The sequence below is a fragment of the Pseudophryne corroboree genome, chromosome 9, assembly GCF_028390025.1.
Source record: "Pseudophryne corroboree isolate aPseCor3 chromosome 9, aPseCor3.hap2, whole genome shotgun sequence".
Classification (NCBI taxonomy): Eukaryota; Metazoa; Chordata; class Amphibia; order Anura; family Myobatrachidae; genus Pseudophryne; species Pseudophryne corroboree.
Window position 1 is genome coordinate 468,050,300 of NC_086452.1, and position 21,076 is coordinate 468,071,375.

The 21,076-nt window shown below is 44.7% G+C and overlaps 1 protein-coding gene across 4 annotated transcripts in view; it reads left to right on the forward strand.

The window, feature by feature from the left end:
* Nucleotides 1-20,688, forward strand: part of LOC134958618 (inter-alpha-trypsin inhibitor heavy chain H3-like) — a 134,587-nt gene extending 113,899 nt beyond the window's left edge. For all 4 annotated transcript variants that reach the window (XM_063941329.1, XM_063941330.1, XM_063941331.1 and 1 more), the window contains 3 exons: nucleotides 11,989-12,134; nucleotides 18,151-18,229; nucleotides 20,284-20,688. In XM_063941329.1, the coding sequence (XP_063797399.1) occupies nucleotides 11,989-12,134; nucleotides 18,151-18,229; nucleotides 20,284-20,416 (358 nt within the window). In that variant the 3' untranslated portion in view covers nucleotides 20,417-20,688. The remainder of the gene's footprint in view (nucleotides 1-11,988; nucleotides 12,135-18,150; nucleotides 18,230-20,283) is intronic.
* Nucleotides 20,689-21,076: the final 388 nt, after the last annotated feature.

Sequence of the window (21,076 nt, forward strand, 5' to 3'; positions counted from 1 at the left end):
TTGCCAATGTAACACAATATCCGCCTGTTACTGCTGTAAGATAATTAAGAACCATCCTATGCTGAACTAGTTCTGTTTTGTAAGCTTGAAGTTCTCTTCCAGTGTATCTAAACGTGTCATCATACATTTCAGTGATATTATCTAACAAATTGGCGAGTGCGGAAATGTATCTATAATTCATCACTCCTCGAGCGGTGCGAGTGAAATCTAACGCTACCAGAACCTGAATCCCGGTGGATTCATGGATAAGATCAGAGGCCGGATGCTCTAACCTTTCTGACAGCTGTCTTTTAACTCGGTGCTCGTAATGAGTGTGAGTATAAGGAGCTTGGGCACCACGGTGTATGTCTTTCATTTTGTCATGTGTAACAGTCATCACTTCAGGCAATACTTTTCCAATATAACACAATCCTTCAGAGTTTGGGGCAAGCCACTTGTACGCCTTTCTCCCGCATATGAAATATGCATCATCGGGGAGAACATAAGGGACGGAGAAGGACATGACCATGTTACAAACCTTCCAGGTAAAATCTCCTGACCCTAATTCTTCCATCTGCTTAATGCACGTATCAGTTTGTACGATATGTGCACAGTATCCTGGTGATACCTCTCCAACTCTAGTAATCCTATTTCCTAAGGTATATCGATACCGAAAAGATTTTCCTCTACTGGCTATATGGCGTACGAGCTCTGTATCTGTAGGCATTCTATCTGCTCTGTGTGAAAAGGTCATGGTAAGGTTGCTCCATGACACTTCCCAATTTCCCGGTTTTCTGGGATTGGAGATGTTAAAACATATGAGGGACCTATCCACATGGTATTGGTGGAGCTTCAAACTAGGAGGGCTGGAGATGTTAAACCTCCGGTCCACCGGTCTCCCACCACTTAGCTCAAGTACCTCCCCTAACGTTAAAGGAAATGGTACTAGCCCTGATTTGCTGTGACCCTGAGGTACTTGAGAGCATACCCAACAATCTGTTTGGTTTAACACGTTACCCACTAAGGAGTGATAGTCACTCAATGGATGCCGGTCCATATGGATATTAAAACTGGATTGGCATTTCTTTATGCACCCATCTTCAACCAGATTATCACAGAGCCTACAGATACAATTTTCTTCAGCTAACAATCCATCACAATTTCTTCTATCGGATCGTTTTCTGATACTCGCCTTTGCTTGTTGGTTTGGTTGATCTTGGAAAACTACGCCTCCATCATCATAATCGGAACCCATTCCAGAACCTCTTTCGACCTCTATGGTACTCTCGCCGGAACAGACTGCTCTGGTCAACATCATGGTTAACATCAAAATCCGGATCACAGTCTCTTGGGGCAAGTCCATCTTTGAGGAGGAAATAGAGAAGAATGAGAAGGGGGAAAAAGAAATTTTAAGGGAGAGGGGCAGGGAAGTGGAGAAAAACAATAAAAGGGAGAAGGGAGTCGACAACTGCTTTCGGTCTTCAAGGCTCAGGTGCCGCCTCAGTCCTCCTGGAACAGACACTCCAGTGATACAACCTCTACCGTCTGTTCCTTATCACGGGACTTCTCTGGATCGGCAACCTTTTTGCAGTGGGATGAATGGACCCAAGTCTCTCTCTCAGCAACCTTCAATGCTGTGGTGCTAGTCAATAAGACCTGGTATGGTCCTTCCCATCTATCAATAAGACAACCTGAGCGTAGAAAATTTCGTATCATTACATAATCCCCAGGTTCAATGTCATGACAATTACTACCTGGTAAATCAGGAATCACCAACTTCAGATTATCATTTTGACTCCTCAACTGCTTACTCATGTTAATCAAGTACTTTACAGTTACTTCATTGTTACATTTCAAATCATCCTGAGGGTTAATCATGACATGCGGTTGTCGACCAAACAAGATTTCAAAAGGAGACAGATTAAGGGGGGACCTGGGAGTGGTTCTGATGCTATACAAAACAATGGGTAAAGCTTCTGGCCACGTCAATCCTGTCTCTGTCATTACTTTACTCAATTTATTTTTAATAGTGCTGTTCACTCTTTCGACCTTCGCACTCGCCTGTGGACGGTACGGAGTGTGCAGCTTACTATCAATTCCCATCAACTTACACATTCCTTGAAAGACATCACCTGTAAAATGGGTACCCTATCACTTTCAATGATTCTAGGGATACCATATCTACATACAAATTCCTGCACAATTTTCTTAGCTGTAAACATAGCGGTATTTGTAGCTGCTGGAAAAGCTTCGACCCAATTCGAGAAAACATCTATACAAACAAGTACATATTTCAAATTTCGACATGGGGGTAATTGAATGAAGTCAATTTGTATTACCTGGAAAGGGCCGCCGGCAGGTGGGATATGGGATGGTTCTGTAGGTATTGCTTTTCCAATATTCTTTCTCAGACAGGTAAGGCATGACATTGCTCTTTTACTCGCATGAGAGGAGAATCCTGGGGCGCACCAGTATGCTCTTACCAATTTGCACATCCCCTCCTTGCCTAGATGAGTCAGCCCGTGAGCTGCTTCAGCCAGACATGGAAGGTATGCCCTGGGGGCCACTGGTTTACCATGTCCATCCGTCCAGAGCCCTGAGGACTCCTGGCCATATCCCTTTGCCCTCCAGACTGCTCTTTCCTGTGTGGAACACAAATTCTGCATCTCACACAACTTCTGTGTGTTGATGGTATTAAATACCATCAGTTGTGTGGTGTCTGTCCGTATGGGGGTAGCAGCTGCAAGCTTTGCGGCCTCGTCTGCTCGGCTGTTACCAAGGGATACTGGGTCTTGGCTATATGTATGTGCTTTACATTTGATAACAGCCACTCTGTCGGGTTCCTGTATCGCTGTTAGAAGCCTTTTTATATAAGCTGCATGCGCTATCGGTGTACCAGCCGCCGTCATGAAATTTCTGAGCCGCCATAAGGCTCCGAAATCATGTACTACCCCGAAGGCGTATCTAGAATCGGTGTAGATATTGGCTGACTTACCCTTAGCCAATTCACATGCTCTGGTTAGGGCGACCAGTTCAGCAACCTGGGCTGAGTGAGGTGGGCCTAGCGGTTCCGCTTCTATGGTGCCTTGGTCATCTACGACTGCGTATCCAGTACACAAGTCTCCCGAGTCTGACTGTCTATGACAACTACCGTCCGTGTAGAACGTGAGTTCTGCATCTTCCAGTGGGTTGTCACTGATGTCAGGCCTTGCGGTAAAATTTTGGGTCAAATATTCCATACAATCATGTGTATCTTCCTTTGCATTAAATCCTCCTTCCCCATCACTCTCACCTTCCACCCTTTGTGCCTGACCAGGCACACCTGGGAGAAATGTTGCAGGATTTAATGCACTGCATCTCCTTATGGTGATGTTTACTGGGGCCATTAATGCCAATTCCCATCTTGTAAACCTTGCTGATGAGACGTGTCTGGTTTGGGCAGAATTCAATAAGGCAGATACCGCATGCGGTGTATGGATTGTGAGGTTGTGGCCTAGCACGACATCTTCGCTTTTCGTCACTAGCAATGCTATCGCCGCAACGCTACGCAAGCATGTGGGGAGGGATCGCGCTACCGTGTCTAGCTGGGCGCTGTAGTATGCAATTGGCCTGCTGGCGTCACCGTGTTTTTGTGTTAGTACACCTGCTGCGCACCCAGCACTTTCTGTTCCGTATAGTTCAAAGGGTTTCCCATAGTCTGGCATACCTAGTGCTGGTGCCTGCGTTAGACACTGTTTGAGTCTCTCAAATGCTGTTTCGGATTCGTCTGTATGCGAAATCCGATCAGGTTTGTTTGAGGAGACCATTTCCTGCAAAGGTAGCGCCAATATGGAAAACCCTGGGATCCAATTACGGCAATACCCACACATTCCTAAAAACGTCCTGATCTGTTGCTGGGTTTGTGGCAGTGTCATGTCTCTAATGGCTTGGATTCTATCAGCGGTCAGGTGTCTCAGTCCTTGTGTTAGACAGTGTCCCAAATATTTTACCTTAGTTTGGCATAATTGCAACTTGTCTTTGGAAACCTTGTGACCTGTGTCTGAAAGATGAAACAGGAGCTGTTTCGTATCCTTCAGGGATGCCTCCAATGAATCAGAACACAGTAGTAGATCATCCACGTAATGTATCAACACTGATCCACTCTCCGGTTGGAAAGACTGTAAACAATCATGCAAAGCCTTAGAAAATATACTTGGACTATCTATGAAACCTTGGGGTAACCGAGTCCACGTGTATTGGACTCCTCTGTATGTGAATGCAAACAAATATTGGCTGTCAGGGTGCAGAGGTACCGAAAAGAATGCGGAGCAGAGGTCAATAACAGTGAAAAATTTGGCAGTGGGAGGAATTTGCATTAGGATGACAGCTGGATTAGGCACTACGGGGAACTGACTCTCAACTATTTTGTTAATCCCCCTTAGATCCTGCACTAGCCTGTAACCCCTCCCCCCACTCTTTTTAACAGGGAAGATGGGACTATTTGCTGTGCTGGACGTTCTTACTAGAATGCCCTGTTGTAGCAAGCGCTCTATTACTGGGAAAACTCCTAACTCCACCTCTGGCTTCAGAGGATACTGTGGGATTTTTGGAGCTATCCTACCATCTTTTACTTGTACAACTACTGGAGCTACGTTTGCCATTAATCCAGTGTCCTGTCCATCTTTTGTCCAAAGTGACTCTGGTATCTGAGATGTCATCTCTTCTACTTGGGATGGGTTCCTATTTGTCATAATGGAATGTGACATTAATTTTGATGGGGAGTCTAACATGTCTCGTACTTCCTGAGCGTGATTCTCAGGGATGTCCAAGAATACACCTTCAGGAGTACAATAAATGACGCAACCCATTTTACATAGTAAGTCTCTTCCCAGGAGATTAGTTGGTGCCGATGCAGCCAGCAAAAAGGAATGCTTGGTATGCAAAGGCCCTATTGTAATCTCGGCTGGTTTGCTAACAGGGTAGTGCTGGACTACTCCTGTTACTCCCATGGCTGGAATTGTCCTACCAGTGGTTCTCATGCCCACTGTCGAATTTATCACTGACTTGGCCGCCCCTGTGTCTACAAGAAAGTTTAAAGTTTTACCAGCTACATTGATTGCAATCTCTGGTTCGCTTCCAAGACTAGCAATCAACTTAACTGGGTGCAGATTACAGGTATGGCCACACCCCTATTGGGTATGCTGACCTCCCTGAATCCTGCTGGCAGCGACTACTTGTGCGGGGGTTAGCTGGGAACTACCAGAGGCATGCCAATCTCTGTTCGGGGGATATCTTTTTGTTTCCTCTGTATGTGGCTCAAAACTCCGCTTCTGTGGACCCTGCTCCCAATGTCGTGTGTCGTGTCGTTGTCTAGGGGGTTGAAAAGATCTTTGTACACTCTTTGTTCTACATTCTCGTGCATAGTGTCCCGGTCTGTTACAAGAAAAACATGTTATTACACTTGCCTTACCCACAGGATTCGGTGGTACATACGCAGGCTGCCTTGTGGTCAGCGCCTGTATACTTACGGACATCAACTTATCACTTTGCGATTCCCTGTGCCTAGTGATGTTTCTGTCGTGATCAATAGCAGCCTCTCTCAATGTGGACACTGACAGACCTCGCCAACATGGCTGCGTGGTCTGTACCCTAGCTTTTAATGTTTCTTTCAAACCATCCATCAGTACAGATACTGCTACTTCTCGATGGTTTGGGTTGGTCTTAATGTCTTCTATACCAGTGTACTTTGCCATTTCTAATAGTGCCCGGTGAAAATATTCTGTTGCCGTTTCGGACTCCTTTTACTTAATGGAGAATATCTTGTTCCATTTAACAACGGCTGGGAAATACTCCTTTAGCTGTAAATTTATCCTTTTTACATTATCCTTGTTGTACACGTCTGTAAGCGGTACATCTTTATCCAATGCACAGTCAGCTAAAAATTGAGTTGCGTCAACATTGGAAGGTAAACAAGCTCTTAGCAGTATCTGCCAATCCTTGTTGTTGGGTTCTACAGTGTTACCTAGATCCCTGATGTATTTTTGGCTAGCAACTAAGTCCTTTCTGGGGTCAGGAAATTCGGACACTATTGTTCTTAATTCCATTCTGGAAAATGGAGTGTACATGGCAATGTTCCTTATGGGAGTGGCTCCAGACACATCTGTTTTTCCATTGGGAACTGCTATTACCCTTACAGGAGCAATTCTAACAGCCTCCTCATTCTGCATAGATTCTACAACTTGTGGTACAATTGTTTCAGTGTAGTGCATGGTGCCGTACTTACCCGTTGACACGACCTCACCTATCCCTCCGCTAGGGGCTTTCACTAATCTCGTGGGTGTCGCTGTGCCTACTGTGGTCTCTGCTATGGTGGCTGCAAGAGAGAGAGCTGAAATTGTTGCTGAATCGTCTTCTTGATCACACTCCTGAGGAAGGTTCAAAACAGGGTACATCTTGCACGGGTTAATACTTGCATGAGTTATTTGGTTAACATCATTAACATTTACAGGGTTACTAAGAGTTTGTGTTTTACAACCCAGTGCGTTTCTCTCCGCAATCAACTTCTCTCCTGCAATGTATGGTGGAGGAGGAGCTGTGGCTATCAGCTTCCTGACTGCCCCAGATCCTGCCGCCAGAGCCAAACCTCTCTGTATCTCACCTTCCTGGTGCCATAACTGTAAATAATCATGATGTTGAATTCGTCTCTTTGTTGATTTTACGAGACATATCCTCCTCCTTAAATTTTGTAACACTTCTGGACTAAAGCTACCTATTCTTGGGAATTTGTCCCTGTCTTGTACAGTCATTCTTTCCCATTCATCACATAAAGATTCGGTGTGACTTCCATATTTTTCACACATTACATATCGTGCCGACCCAACTGGTCGGTTCACAGAATCAACCTGAACCAAGGTTGATCGCCCCCTACCTGAGCAACTGGCCCCCCATAGTCTGCAGGTGTTGCTTAGTCCTCCTTGGATTTCTGTATCAAGGTTTTCAGCAAGCCTTTACAGACAACCAAATTACTCCACAGTAGGCCGGCGGTGGCGGTTTACCGAGTACCCCACTCACTCGCCCACCTCGACCAATACGACCTGATCACACCGACGTGGTGCTGGCGTACTCGATACAGGGCCCTACCAAAAACCTTCTGTTTACTGGAACATATGAGGGTTACCCGCAGGACACTTACTCTTTCCAGTAAAGGTGGGGTTGTTAGATAGTTCCTGAGTGACCAGCGAACTTCCCTTTAAAAATAAAAAATTACACAAATCACGTCAGAATGTACAAATAGCGTTTGTGACCACTTTACTCTAATGGTATTAGGTCAGATTACTAACTACTGCACACAATTACGTGCGGTCCAATCGTTCAGTACATAAGCACTACCTGTTATGTACTGAGAGATTTAATGGAATCGATGTTTCCGGCCGCGATTCCTTCAGCATGAGCTTATGGCCTATATGGGTTCTGCACCAACACCCCAGGCGTTGTGCCTCTTGTACCTTTATAGCGGACCTTTTAGTACCTTGTGACCTCCTGGTCTTGACCTTATGACCTCCTGGTCTTGTTACCTTATGGTCCGCTATATTCTAATGCTCAAATATTATTTAACCAGGGATGCCTCCCTAGCCACCGTATATGTCACTTACACGTATGTCCCTTGACGAGTACCCGACTTTCCTTTTGGTTCCACCTTAAAGTTGTATAAACTTATGTATAAAAAACACACTCACTCAACACATGTACACTTTTGTTTCTATATCTATTTCTGCGCAGAAATTGTCTTCAGTCCAACAGTGTTACCAATTAGGAGCAGGATCTGTTAAACTAAATTTCAGATTTTTCCAAAAATAGATTTGCGTTATTTACCGCTTCGCGTTATCTACCGCGGTGCGTTACTTATCGCCTTTGCGCTAATTCAACTTTTCGTGACTTGAGCTGCGTGGGCGTAACCGGACGCTACGTTGCGTAATGAACGCTGCGTGCGTCTGCCTTTTGGATTGCGTACGCTAGTCTTTGTTAGCGACACGTGTACGCAATGCAAAGATCCACCGTAACACAATATATACTTTTATCAATGTAAATGATCCCTGATCATCTACCGCAATCCACACTGACTGCCTTGTCTCCTAGACAAATCGTGTGTTGTTCTATACTTTAACTATTACCTTTACTATGAAATAACAGCAAATCTCTTTTTAGCACTTTCTATCAACTATAAAAATTGGCAAACAGGAATAGTGATATACGAAATTGAAAAAGAAATGCAGATAAATGTATGCGTGCGTGTATACGCAAGACAGAAGAGAAATAAAACAGTTTTAAAAGACACAAGCGTTTTGTTCTTACTTCCGGTTCCCGGATTCCTTCAGCACTCTTTATCTAAGCGAAGCAGACGCTTATCCCGTCAGCACTGCGAGACAACCTCCCACCCTTTGCTGGGGGGATAATGTCTGCTGATCTACCTAGTGCAGATATGAGAAGGATAGGACGAGTCCCCAATTGACAATGCTAAATTCCTTTGTCGTATAAACAACCCTTTATGAAGTCTAAGAACACTGTACGCTGTTTGCTTAAGAAGTACCGTAATGGTACGCTAGTTGCGTAACGATCGCTCAGCCGTAGGCGAGACGCTCAAGCGTCACGTTCGCTCACGGCCCAGTGATCACAGGACACGTTATTGGCTATGACTAGAGTAATGATTCGCTATGGCGTGGCTTACGCTCAAGACCACGAGGAGGTCACCAGCGGCGCAGACGCTCACAATGCTATACCTTTATGTCTAAACCTTATACCAATGAAATACACAGAATACCTTAATGTGAATACAGGGTGTACGTGCAACCTTGTGTAACCTGACTAACTACAAAGCTGCTTGAGCGTCACCGACGCTCAAGTGAACACTTAACACTATAGAAAATACACAGATACTGGTTTAGGGTCCGAAGCCTATTAACTGTATTATATCTAATATACTTGTAAAAAGGGGATAACAGTACAAATGATACACTACAATATAACAAAGACTTCCTAACCACAGAACTAAACAATAAATACAAAAAGACAATACTACACTGACCTAAATGCAATACAATACAATGCTATAATACTATGAGAGATATAAGAGAAAAGAGGAGAGAGAGAGAGAGACGGAGAGAGATGAGAGAAATTGGCTCACAGTAAGACAATGATTACGGAGAGAAAACTTACGCACAAAGGGTATGATCGCATGCGCCTCGATATCCAGCTCCCGGCTATCAGCAGATAACCGTTGATGAGAGAGTGAAGTTGGATATGGTCGGCCTGCCTATTTATGCCCCACACACAATGCAATCTCATAGTCCCTACAATCCCATTGTCCATTGGCCGAAGGAATTCGGCCCTGCATCATAACAAAAGGTCATAGGGTGATTCATACAGGTGGGCTGTGACGACTTCCAACAGCTCAGGTGGGTGGGAAACTAGGTTTCCCGCCGCATACCTGAGTATGTGTAAATAATAGAAATGGACATAAACTTCTTATGTCCATAACTATTCGCACGAGCGATTAATACGCTCCAAACCAACACCGGAATATTGCTAATTAAATACTCTTCCGATGGGTACCAAACACTGCTGTATGATTCCTGTCAGACCCTTCGTACAATACAAAGAGGGATTCCTTTAAACAGGGACCTTCTATATTAACCAAACTTTCAGAAACTATCAAAGGGATCATGATCTATAAACCACATTAATTGTGAAAATATGTAACGAATGAGTCGCACGCTACGACTACATAAACTCTACCGTAAATACGCATACCGCGCCTGCGAGTGCACGCTATTGCGGGTATGCGCCTTCACGGGAGAGCGTACGCATGCGCAGCGCGGACCAGTGTGCGGTGCAAATATGGCAACGTGCATAGAGACATTTTTCTGACTTTGACATATATATCTACCGTCTATAATAACGGTATGTATGGGAGCGGTGGTGGGGGTGGAACTGAATGTGGGGAGAGCGGGAGGCATGAGCTGGAGTAGGACAGAGAAGCTGAGAAGGTTGGAGCAGCGAATTGATAGGGGAGCGAGGCTGAAAGACTAGGTGGGGGTTGTGGGATGAAGCCAGGGGCAGACTGAGGTGACCACGGTACCTTTGCTTCATTGATTACTAGAACTCTTCATTAGAACACCTAGGCCAGTAGAATTTGTAGATAATGGGGTCTATTTTCTAAGCCTTGGCTGGAGATAAAGAGGTAAAGTACCAGCCAATTGGCTCCTAACAGACATTTTTAAAACCCAGCCTGTGACATGACAGATAGGAGCTGATTCACTGGTACTTTATCTCCATCCACTTTATCTCCATCCAAAGCTTAGTAAATAGACCCCAATGTCTTGTAACTCCGTAGATGGGAGGAATTAATGACTTTTACAGATGGAACCATCTAATAACGGGGTATCCTGTGCAGCTACACTATATACCGGCCTCTGCATTTAGAGGTTTACTGTGGAGTTCATGGACGGCAGTACTGTCATGTACATATTTATCTGGGCAGCATGATGCCATAGTGGTTAGCATTGCTGCCTCAAAGCACTGACAGAATGAGTTCAATTGCCCACCAGTCGCCATTCTGTGTGGAGTTTGACCCCCCATGTTTGTCTGGGTGTCCTCCGGGTGCTCTGGTTTCCTCCCACATTCATACTCACTGGCAATTGGTTTTCTGACAAATATGAGCCCAAGTGTGGACACTGGTATGATAGGAATTTAGGAGGGGGTGATGCAGACCTGAGCGTAGATCGGATCGGATCACAATCTCTGACATGCGGGGGGACGCCCAGCACAGGGCTAGTCCACCCCGTATATGAGGCCCCCCTCCCCCTGCACAGGTGGGAAAGCATCGCATGGCGGCGATGCTTTCTCACCCACCGAGTAGCTACCTGCCTGCGCATCCATCTGAGAGCTAATGCAGCCATTTACAGTATAGACCTGGACAGGCCAGCAACAGGGTGTTCTGAGGAGGCCTAATATAATTCTATCTCTATCCCTGTTACCATGGTGCTCACTGTTATGTACATACAGATCTCACCATCGCCAGATGTTCTGGGCTGGATGGTGGTTGCCGGCTGTGACTTTAGGCAAATGGTGCTACAAAGCCCTTCCCTGGTGTACGCCCAGTGTTTCTGAATGTGAATGTGTAGGTGACCCTACACCCAGTAATACCACTTTAGACGCCACCATCGGTCTCACCATCAAAACTTGCTCCAGCCCTATGTCTGTCGAAGTATGGCCTCCTGTGTGAGCGGTTGAGCGTCTGTATACGCTGCCAGTTCCACCATCACGGCCACAACAATCCGATACTATGCCCATAAAATGGAATCTCCATGCATGTGCTAATATATCGACCTCTCACCGCCCATGAATGGCCAGGACTTTATCAAGACATCTCTGATAATGTGCGTTTCACTTGCGTACACCCCGTGTAACACATTGCGCCATGGCTTTTTTTAGGGATTTTTGCACACGAGCAACAGTAAAAAACTAAATCTATGAGAACATGAGCGTGGCGTGCAGATCTATGAGCGTGATCTAGAGATAGATGCAGTTTATGCAGCAGCTGCACCTCTGCTCTACGAAAAATGTGCAAAAGCCACAGGAGGCATCTGGTGTAATCACGGGTGCCTCCCAACATCTTCTTTGATCCACTGCTGCATCCGAAAACTGCGCTGGATCACTCTGCGTGACCATGGGCCATCTGACCAACCCTCAGGTTACTCATGATGGCTGGGATGTTCACCCTTCTGGGGCCAGGAAATATGTGTATGGCACATCGGCAAAAATGGGTCATTTTGTAAGATGGTCCTCATCGACACCCCTCTCCCACCCTGACATAGCCACAGCCTGTCCATCAGGCTGCACCTTAGAGGTCACTGCATGGGATGAAACAGGACCGGTTCTGGACATGTGCAGTTCCTCCACCATTGGGTTTACGTGCTATCCTGAATCAGACCATGTGTGACATCATTATCTTGATTCATTTCCTCTTTGCAGATTTGTGAAAAAAGATGGTGGACAACTATTGGTGACTGTGAAAGATGGAGTCACTGTGACAATTCACCGATCTGGGGCATCCTTTTATCTCTCTGCAACCATAGAAAATAACTATCTGTCATCAAATGATACAACGGGGATGATTGGTATGTATGCAAAACTTAGTCAGAGATAATGAGAAAGTGGGTGAGCGTTTTGGTAGTGTTACAAGAGAGAAAGGGTCTTACTCTGGGAAGGTTTTCAAGGAGGAAGCTAAAGGACTGTGAGAAATACTGGACGTGAGGAGTGAAGTAGAGCATGGAGTCATGGAAGCAGACATGAGGAACAGAGGAGAGTGTTGTTCTGTCTATGAAAATACAGATGCACTATAGGGAATTCTGGGATCTCTAGTGACAGAAGAGATAGTGAGGTCAGCTGAAGACATGTTGAGCTTAGGGTAAAGGGACATCCATGAGGAGGTATCACGGAGACTTCTGGACACATGAGAAAAGAGAGAAGAGGTTGGCGGTGGAGAGGCAGAATCAGGTGCCTTCAACGTAGAGGTTGTACTGGAGACCAAAGAGTTCATTTATTCACCAAAGCGAGGAGTTGCACAGTGAATGAGAGGGTTGAGGACAAAGCTTTATGAGAGCCCAGTGGATGGAATAAGAAGAGCAGAGAAGAGCAGCTGAGATGTTGGACTTTAACCAATGGGGAGCAGAGCAAAAAAGGCCAAAGGTATAAAGAGTGTTCAGGAGCAGAGAGTGGCCAATGCTTGTCAAAGTATCAGAGAGGTCCAGGAGATAGAGATGGTGAGGTTAACCTTAAGATGGCCATACATTTTAAGATGATCTGTTAAGCCACCCAACAAGCACACATCTTACTGCAAACTCAGATTCTGCATCGAAGCCAAAGCTCTTTGTTTCAGTTTTGTCTTATATACCATAAACTGGGTGTTGGCTGACAGATAGTATTAACCCATATTTAAATTGCACCAGTCACTGGCTAGTATCAGTGCTCATACTGTATCTTACACACATGCTCAGTAAGTTGTAACATGTATCCAAGACACATTGGGCCTAATTCAGCAAGGATCGCAAATCAGCAAAATTAGCAAAAAAAGCGTAAAAACGCAAATTCTGCAACTTAAATAGCAAAAACTGAGAAAAAGAAACCAATTTCTGAGACTTGGCAAAAACTGCGTATGCACTACGAAAATTAGGCGTGTAGTGCGTACTAAAGGGCTGGACTCGCAAAAACTATGATCAGGGGCGTGTTGTGGGCGTATGCTGATGGTCGGTGGGCGGTGCATTCACAATTTTTACAACAAAAATTGACTACAGGTCTACCTTAAATTAAAATTGCACAAGCTGACCTCAGTTGTAGACTGGATGTATACTGCAATCATTGCTTCATTACACCCAGCTAAAGAAGCTCATATCTCAGACCACAAATCACCTCATTCAGCTGTATTGGAACTTAGAAACATGTAAGGTATTGTTTAACTCTGTAACACATGTTGATTGTGAAAATATATTATACTAACCGATTTGTGTTTACACTTACTAACAATCGAGGTTTGACAACCACACTATTTGATAGAAGCAAATCAAATGTAAAATAACCTTTACAAGCATTTTGCTTAGTATTATCTGCATTTAGACATTTAGCTTCCTAACATTTTTTAAAAAACAAATTTTTTTTGTTAAACAAGACATACCCACATACATTTTTTTTTGTGCGCTACACACATAAACATATGTTGAAGAACAGCAACACCATCTTTTTATTTTCAAGTTTTGCAAATTCTGCTCCATTTGTATACTTATTGAAACCAATATTTATCTAGTGATGAGCGGATTCGGTTTATTATTTACACATAAATCCTTAAGGCCCATACACATTAGACGATGTCGCTCTGTGAGCGACATCGTCTAACGTTTCCCCCTCCCTGCCGGCCAGTCGGCGGCCGCCTGTACGCACTGAGCGATATGACAGCTCATATCGCTCAGTGACGTCACGCCCCCGCCAGCCCTGCATGAAGGTCGTGGACGACAGTCCACATCCTTCATGCATGCCCTACCGACAGCGACGATCGTTGCCGACACGCGGGGCCACGCATCGGTCGTCGCTGGCGGCATACACACTTGACGATAAAATGAGCGACGTCGCTCAAGGAGGGGAAAAATGAGCGACGTCACTCATTTTATCGTTAAGTGTGTATGGACCTTTAAAGTAAATTATGTAAATAAAAGCAAAGAAACAATAATATGTAATGTTTGACCACTTCACTACATACTTGCCTACCTGACCCTCTCCATGAGGGAGAAAATACTCTGTTCCTGGACTTTCCTGGTAATGTATGATTGCCATCACCTGTGGTGAGCCAGGTAATTGATAAGAAAGGTGTTTCACCACAGGTGATGGCAATCATACATTACCAGGAAAGTTTTTTTTTTTAATAAAAATTTTACTGTTTCCGAATTAAAAAATTTTGACTCCAAAAAAAGTGTGTTTGTTAAAACATATACCAATAATTGCTGTTGTGTAGGGTTTAGAGGCTAGAATCGCCACTCTCTCTAGTTGAATATATTTGAACACAGTTATGGGCATTAGTCAATGTTTGAAGAAAAACACTATGGTGTCTTTAAGATAATAATTGCTAAATTACCACAAGATCATTTGACCAATTAAGTGATAATTGAATTGATTTACAATTGTTGAGTAGTTTCTAGAGATGAGCGCCGGAAATTTTTCGGGTTTTGTGTTTTGGTTTTGGGTTCGGTTCCGCGGCCGTGTTTTGGGTTCGACCGCGTTTTGGCAAAACCTAACCGAATTTTTTTTGTCGGATTCGGGTGTGTTTTGGATTCGGGTGTTTTTTTCCAAAAAACCTAAAAAACAGCTTAAATCATAGAATTTGGGGGTCATTTTGATCCCAAAGTATTATTAACCTCAAAAACCATCATTTCCACTCATTTTCAGTCTATTCTGAATACCTCACACCTCACAATATTATTTTTAGTCCTAAAATTTGCACCGAGGTCGCTGGATGACTAAGCTAAGCGACCCTAGTGGCCGACACAAACACCTGGCCCATCTAGGAGTGGCACTGCAGTGTCACGCAGGATGTCCCTTCCAAAAAACCCTCCCCAAACAGCACATGACGCAAAGAAAAAAAGAGGCGCAATGAGGTAGCTGTGTGAGTAAGATAAGCGACCCTAGTGGCCGACACAAACACCGGGCCCATCTAGGAGTGTCACTGCAGCTAATATAGACTGGATGATAATGAGATGTAGTATGTATAAAGAAGAAAGAAAAAAAAAAACCACGGGTAGGACTAGGTGGTATACAATTATGGATGGACTGCCGAGTGCCGACACAGAGGTAGCTACAGCCGTGGACTACCGTACTGTACTGTGTCTGCTGCTAATATAGACTGGTTGATAATGAGATGTAGTATGTATAAAGAAGAAAGAAAAAAAAAAACCACGGGTAGGTGGTATACAATTATGGATGGACTGCCGAGTGCCGACACAGAGGTAGCTACAGCCATGGACTACCGTACTGTACTGTGTCTGCTGCTAATATAGACTGGATGATAATGAGATGTAGTATGTATAAAGAAGAAAGAAAAAAAAACCACGGGTAGGTGGTATACAATTATGGATGGACTGCCGAGTGCCGACACAGAGGTAGCTACAGCCGTGGACTACCGTACTGTACTGTGTCTGCTGCTAATATAGACTGGTTGATAATGAGATGTAGTATGTATAAAGAAGAAAAAAAAAAAAACCACGGGTAGGTGGTATACAATTATGGATGGACTGCCGAGTGCCGACACAGAGATAGCTACAGCCGTGGACTACCGTACTGTACTGTGTCTGCTGCTAATATAGACTGGATGATAATGAGATGTAGTATGTATAAAGAAGAAAGAAAAAAAAAACCACGGGTAGGTGGTATACAATTATGGATGGACTGCCGAGTGCCGACACAGAGGTATCTACAGCCGTGGACTACCGTACTGTACTGTGTCTGCTGCTAATATAGACTGGATGATAATGAGATGTAGTATGTATAAAGAAGAAAGAAAAAAAAACCACGGGTAGGTGGTATACAATTATGGATGGACTGCCGAGTGCCGACACAGAGGTAGCTACAGCCGTGGACTACCGTACTGTACTGTGTCTGCTGCTAATATAGACTGGATGATAATGAGATGTAGTATGTATAAAGAAGAAAGAAAAAAAAAACCACGGGTAGGTGGTATACAATTATGGATGGACTGCCGAGTGCCGACACAGAGGTAGCTACAGCCGTGAACTACCGTACTGTGTCTGCTGCTAGTATAGACTGGATGATAAATAATGATATAAAAAATATATATATATCACTACTGCAGCCGGACAGGTATATATTATATAATGACGGACCTGCTGGACACTGTCTGTCAGCAGAATGAGTTTTTTAATTTTTATAGAATAAAAAAACACCACACAAGTCACACGACGAGTGTACTTTTTCAGGCAGACATTCAATCACAATATACTATACTGGTGGTCAGTGTGGTCAGGTCACTGGTCACAGTGGTCAGTGGTCAGTCACACTGGCAGTGGCACTCTGGCAGCAAAAGTGTGCACTGTTTAATATGTACTCCTGGCTCCTGCTATAACCTATAACTGCTCCCCAGTCTCCCCCACAATTAAGCTGTGTGAGTACAGTCAGATATTATACATAGATGATGCAGCACACTGGGCTGAGCACAGATATGGTATGTGAGTGTGACTGAGTCACTGTGTATAATTTTTTTCAGGCAGAGAACAAGAACAGAACGGATTATTAAATAATAATAAATTATAAAACTGCACTGGTGGTCAGGTCACTGGTCATCAGTCACTAGTATAACTCCTCCTAAGCTCCAGTAAGTAAATGAAGTGTCTCACTCTCACTCTCCTATCTATTTTAATTTCTAAACGGAGAGGACGCCAGCCACGTCCTCTCCCTATCAATCTCAATGCACGTGTGAAAATGGGCGCGACGCGCGGCTCCTTATATAGAATCCGAGTCTCGCGATAGAATCCGAGCCTCGCGAGAATCCGACAGCGTGATGATGACGTTCGGGCGCGCTCGGGTTAACCGAGCAAGGCGGGAAGATCCGAGTCGCTCGGACCCGTGTAAAAAAACATGAAGTTCGGGCGGGTTCGGATTCAGAGAAACCGAACCCGCTCATCTCTAGTAGTTTCTTTAATTTGGGTGCAGGAAAGTGGGTTGTGCAATTTTTAAGGGAAAAACACTGTTGTTAGCAAAAAATGCAACATCAGAAACATGCACGCAAAAATTGCGTACATTTGTAATATGTACGCAAAAATTGCAATTGTTAGGATGGTTTTCACAAAATTTGAACATTTCACAAGGCCACCTTCTTTTTGTTAAATTAAATTATTGTTGCAGTTTTTCCGTTTGGACATGCTTTCGCAATTTTTGCTTTTGCTCGCAATTTTAGCTAATTTGTAATTTTTGCAATCCTTACTGAATTTGCCCCATTGTTTGAAGATAAACGACCAGTTTCTAAAGCCCTTTGTCTAGAGTTGATCCATAATGCTTTGCTCCTCTAATGGTCAGTCCATTGGAGTGTAGCTGCTAGTAGACCATACAAGGTAATACCTTAGATGCCATCTAATACCAATGATAAGTACAGAGTAAGCCCCCAATTTATGTCTTGTTTGACCCTAAAGGTTACAGCCAATCTCAGCCTGGATACACTCTTCTAAAGCCTCATGGGGCAGTAAACAGGTATTAAAAGTATTTTATGCTACTGTATGCTGAAACCAAATAATTAACCCCATCGGGTACACGAGCAAATGGTCGATGAGAGGAGAGGTGCACTAGAGACCACTATAGAACTATCTGGTCTATTTACTAAGCCTTGGGTGGAGATAAAGTAAAGAGAGATAAAGTACCAGCCAATCAGCCCCTAACTGCCATGTCACAGGCTGCGTTTGAAAAATGACAGTTGGGGGCTGGTTGGTTGGAACTTTATCTCCACCCAAGGCTTAGTAAATAGACCTCTAAGTTTCCTATCATTACCTAATTAACTCCACATTAAGCTGCTTTACATATTCTCCTTTAAAATCATGAATTTCATGTATGAATGTTTGTTCAATAACCTTCTCGGAATTTCAGGTCAGTTGCTGAGAAGTGACAAAATATCTTTTCAATCCAAACATCTCGCTGCTGGCGACCAGATTCTTCCACTACGCAGGTAAATGAGCTGTGTGACTGTATCACTGCCAGAGAACCCTTCTACGGAAAATGCGCAGCTGCAGGGAGGGTACATCCCCTGGTATTTTACGCCCCGTATCAGGAGAATAGCAAACCCGCCTGCTGGCCAATCAGGTTATCCTGGGCCTGCTTCTCTGATTGCGCACGTACACCTCATTGGCTGCCAAGAGCGTCTCACAGGGCAAAAACATTCCTGGTGTAACTATGTGCATGGTGTAAAAAGTGCAGGGGGTCTAAGAATTTGACCCTTGGCCTCTTTTTATAATCTTCACCTGGGGGCGTGGCTTCACGGGTGTCAGGGGGCGGGGCTAATCTCAGTGCCCTGACACTTTGTGTAAAAAAAATAAAGCACTGAACCATTGATGGCGGGAAACCATCTGGTTCTCCCCCATCGATAGTAAAAGTATGCAACATCGGTCATAGACCGTCGAGGATTTTGATACATCGATGGTCGATAGCCCTCCCTAGCATATAGTCTTGCAGATATTCACATTAGCATAAAGTAGTAAATCTGCCCGCCATGGCCATCGGCACATAACTGAGAGTCAGCCCTCTGTCTCTCTGCAGGGCTGGCGGCTGCTCTGTGGGCAAAGCCTTATGGATGCATTGGGCTCTCACTCCACTACTTCTTGCCTTGGCGAGCGGGAGGAGAGAGCTGGCATCTCCTGTTGCTCAGCCTATGTCTTGGGCGCTGTGCTATGATATTATAGCCCAGTGCCACAATCTCAGCCCGTCATAGCAGACATGGAGGAGCAGCCGCCGGTACCTTCACAGGTAAGAAACTGCTGAGTCCCAGTCTTCCGTGTCAGTGACGGGCGCTCAGCGTGGGGGCGGTGCGGGATATACTGAATTGGGCCCCCATTTATCAAGCCTTGGAGAGTGATAAAGTACCAGCCAACCAGCTCTTAACTGCCATGTCACAGGCTGCGTTTGAAAAATGACAGTTAGGAGCTGATTGGTTGGTACTTTATCACTGTGCAATCTATCTCTCTCCAAGATTTGATAAATCTGGGCCTTAGTATGTAGCAGTGTCGAACTGGGGCATAAAGGGCCCACCGGGAGAATGCTGTTGTAGGGGCCTATGGTTAAGGGTGTGGCCAGGCTCCACTGGGGCGTGGCCAGCCACCACAGAGGTTTGTCTAACCATTACAGAGTACATGTTCTGTTCCCCTTGGTAAATATATAATAAACCGTATTCTTGTGAAGTGTAATGTAACGTATGTATAATGCATAATTCAAGTGCAATAGATAGAGTCTGGAACCTGATCCCTAGAGGAGGAGGGGGACCACAGGCAGTGCGGCCTACCGGTGGTTTCCCCCGTTCCCCTATGGGCCAGTCCGACCTGGTATGTAGTGTCACTGGTGGTCATTCCGCGTTGATCGCTAGCTGCATTTGTTCGCAGCGCAGCGATCAGGCTAAAAAATGGCAGTTCTGCGCATGCGTATGCGGCGCAATGCGCACGCGCGACGTACAGGCACAACGAATGATGCAGTTTTACACAGGGTCTAGCGATGCATTTCAGTCGCACTGCTGGCCGCAGAGTGATTGACATGAAGTGAGCATTTCTGGGTGGCAACTGACCGTTTTCAGGGAGTGTTCGGAAAATCGCAGGCGTGCCAGGGAAAACGCAGGCGTGGCTGGGCGGGTGTGTGACGTCAAATCCGTAACTGAATAGTCTGAATTGATCGCAAGCGCTGAGTAGGTCTGCAGCTACTCAGAAACTACACACAAAAAATTTGCAGGCGCTCTGTGATAAAAACGTTCGCACTTCTGCTAAGCTAAAATACACTCGTTTGCACGGCTGCTAAAAACTGCTAGCGAGCGATCAACTCGGAATGACCCCCACTGACACCTAATCTGTTGAGCAATGAACCAGAGCTTAAAAGAAATGGCCGATTTATATTTTGCGCCTATATCACACTGGTTGCAGGAACCTATTACATTTACCCCTGTATTTCTCAGGCACTCGCAGTAACACAGAAATCATCCCAGTGCCTTCCTGACTCATTCACTTCTTCATTTTTATGTTTCAGTTTAACGAATTGCGACTTTGCGCAATATGGAGATAACCGTGGCGGAGACTGCTTATTAGTCGCTCTCAGCACGAACGAGTTACTCACCGGAGCCAGCGCCATGGTACCAGACATCTTTCATGTCCCAGAATGATGCGGATGTGACAATGCAATGTGCCGCAGATTCCGGCGCAGTGTCGCTAGGAATGATCTCCCCTTTCTGTCGGGAAAAACTTTAAATATGAGGTTGGGAAACTGTATCATGTGCTGGGAATGTCGGGATTTTTATAAAATTGTTATGTATGGAAAACAACAACAGCACGATTAATGGGAAAAAAAAATACAGTATATTTGTATTTCTGTTGTTAGGAGATTACAATGTCAGTCGGAGAAGTGACAAAAGAATAAACGGAGACTGGAGTTGTGTGTTTGGGTCAGTGCTAATTCTGTCGTCGTTTTCAAGTACAGTCACTGTGCTGATATCTCTGTATAACATACACAGGACTAGCTTCCAAAATTCTGTTTCCGTAACTATACCAACAGCTGAAATGTAATGAACAGAAAATATTGTTAGCTACGGTAGTCATTCCGAGTTGTTCGCTCGCTGCCGATTTTCACAGTGCAGCGATTAAGTAAAAAATATGGCAAAAATGCGCATGCGCTAAGTACTTTCACACAAAACTGTGTAGATTTACACAAGCTCGAGCAACGTTTTTTCATCGCTCGAGTGATCATTGGCCCTCAATCCGAGTTGTTCGCTCTGTAAATTTCTTCGCATCGCAGCGATTTTCCGCTTAATGCGCATGCGCAATGT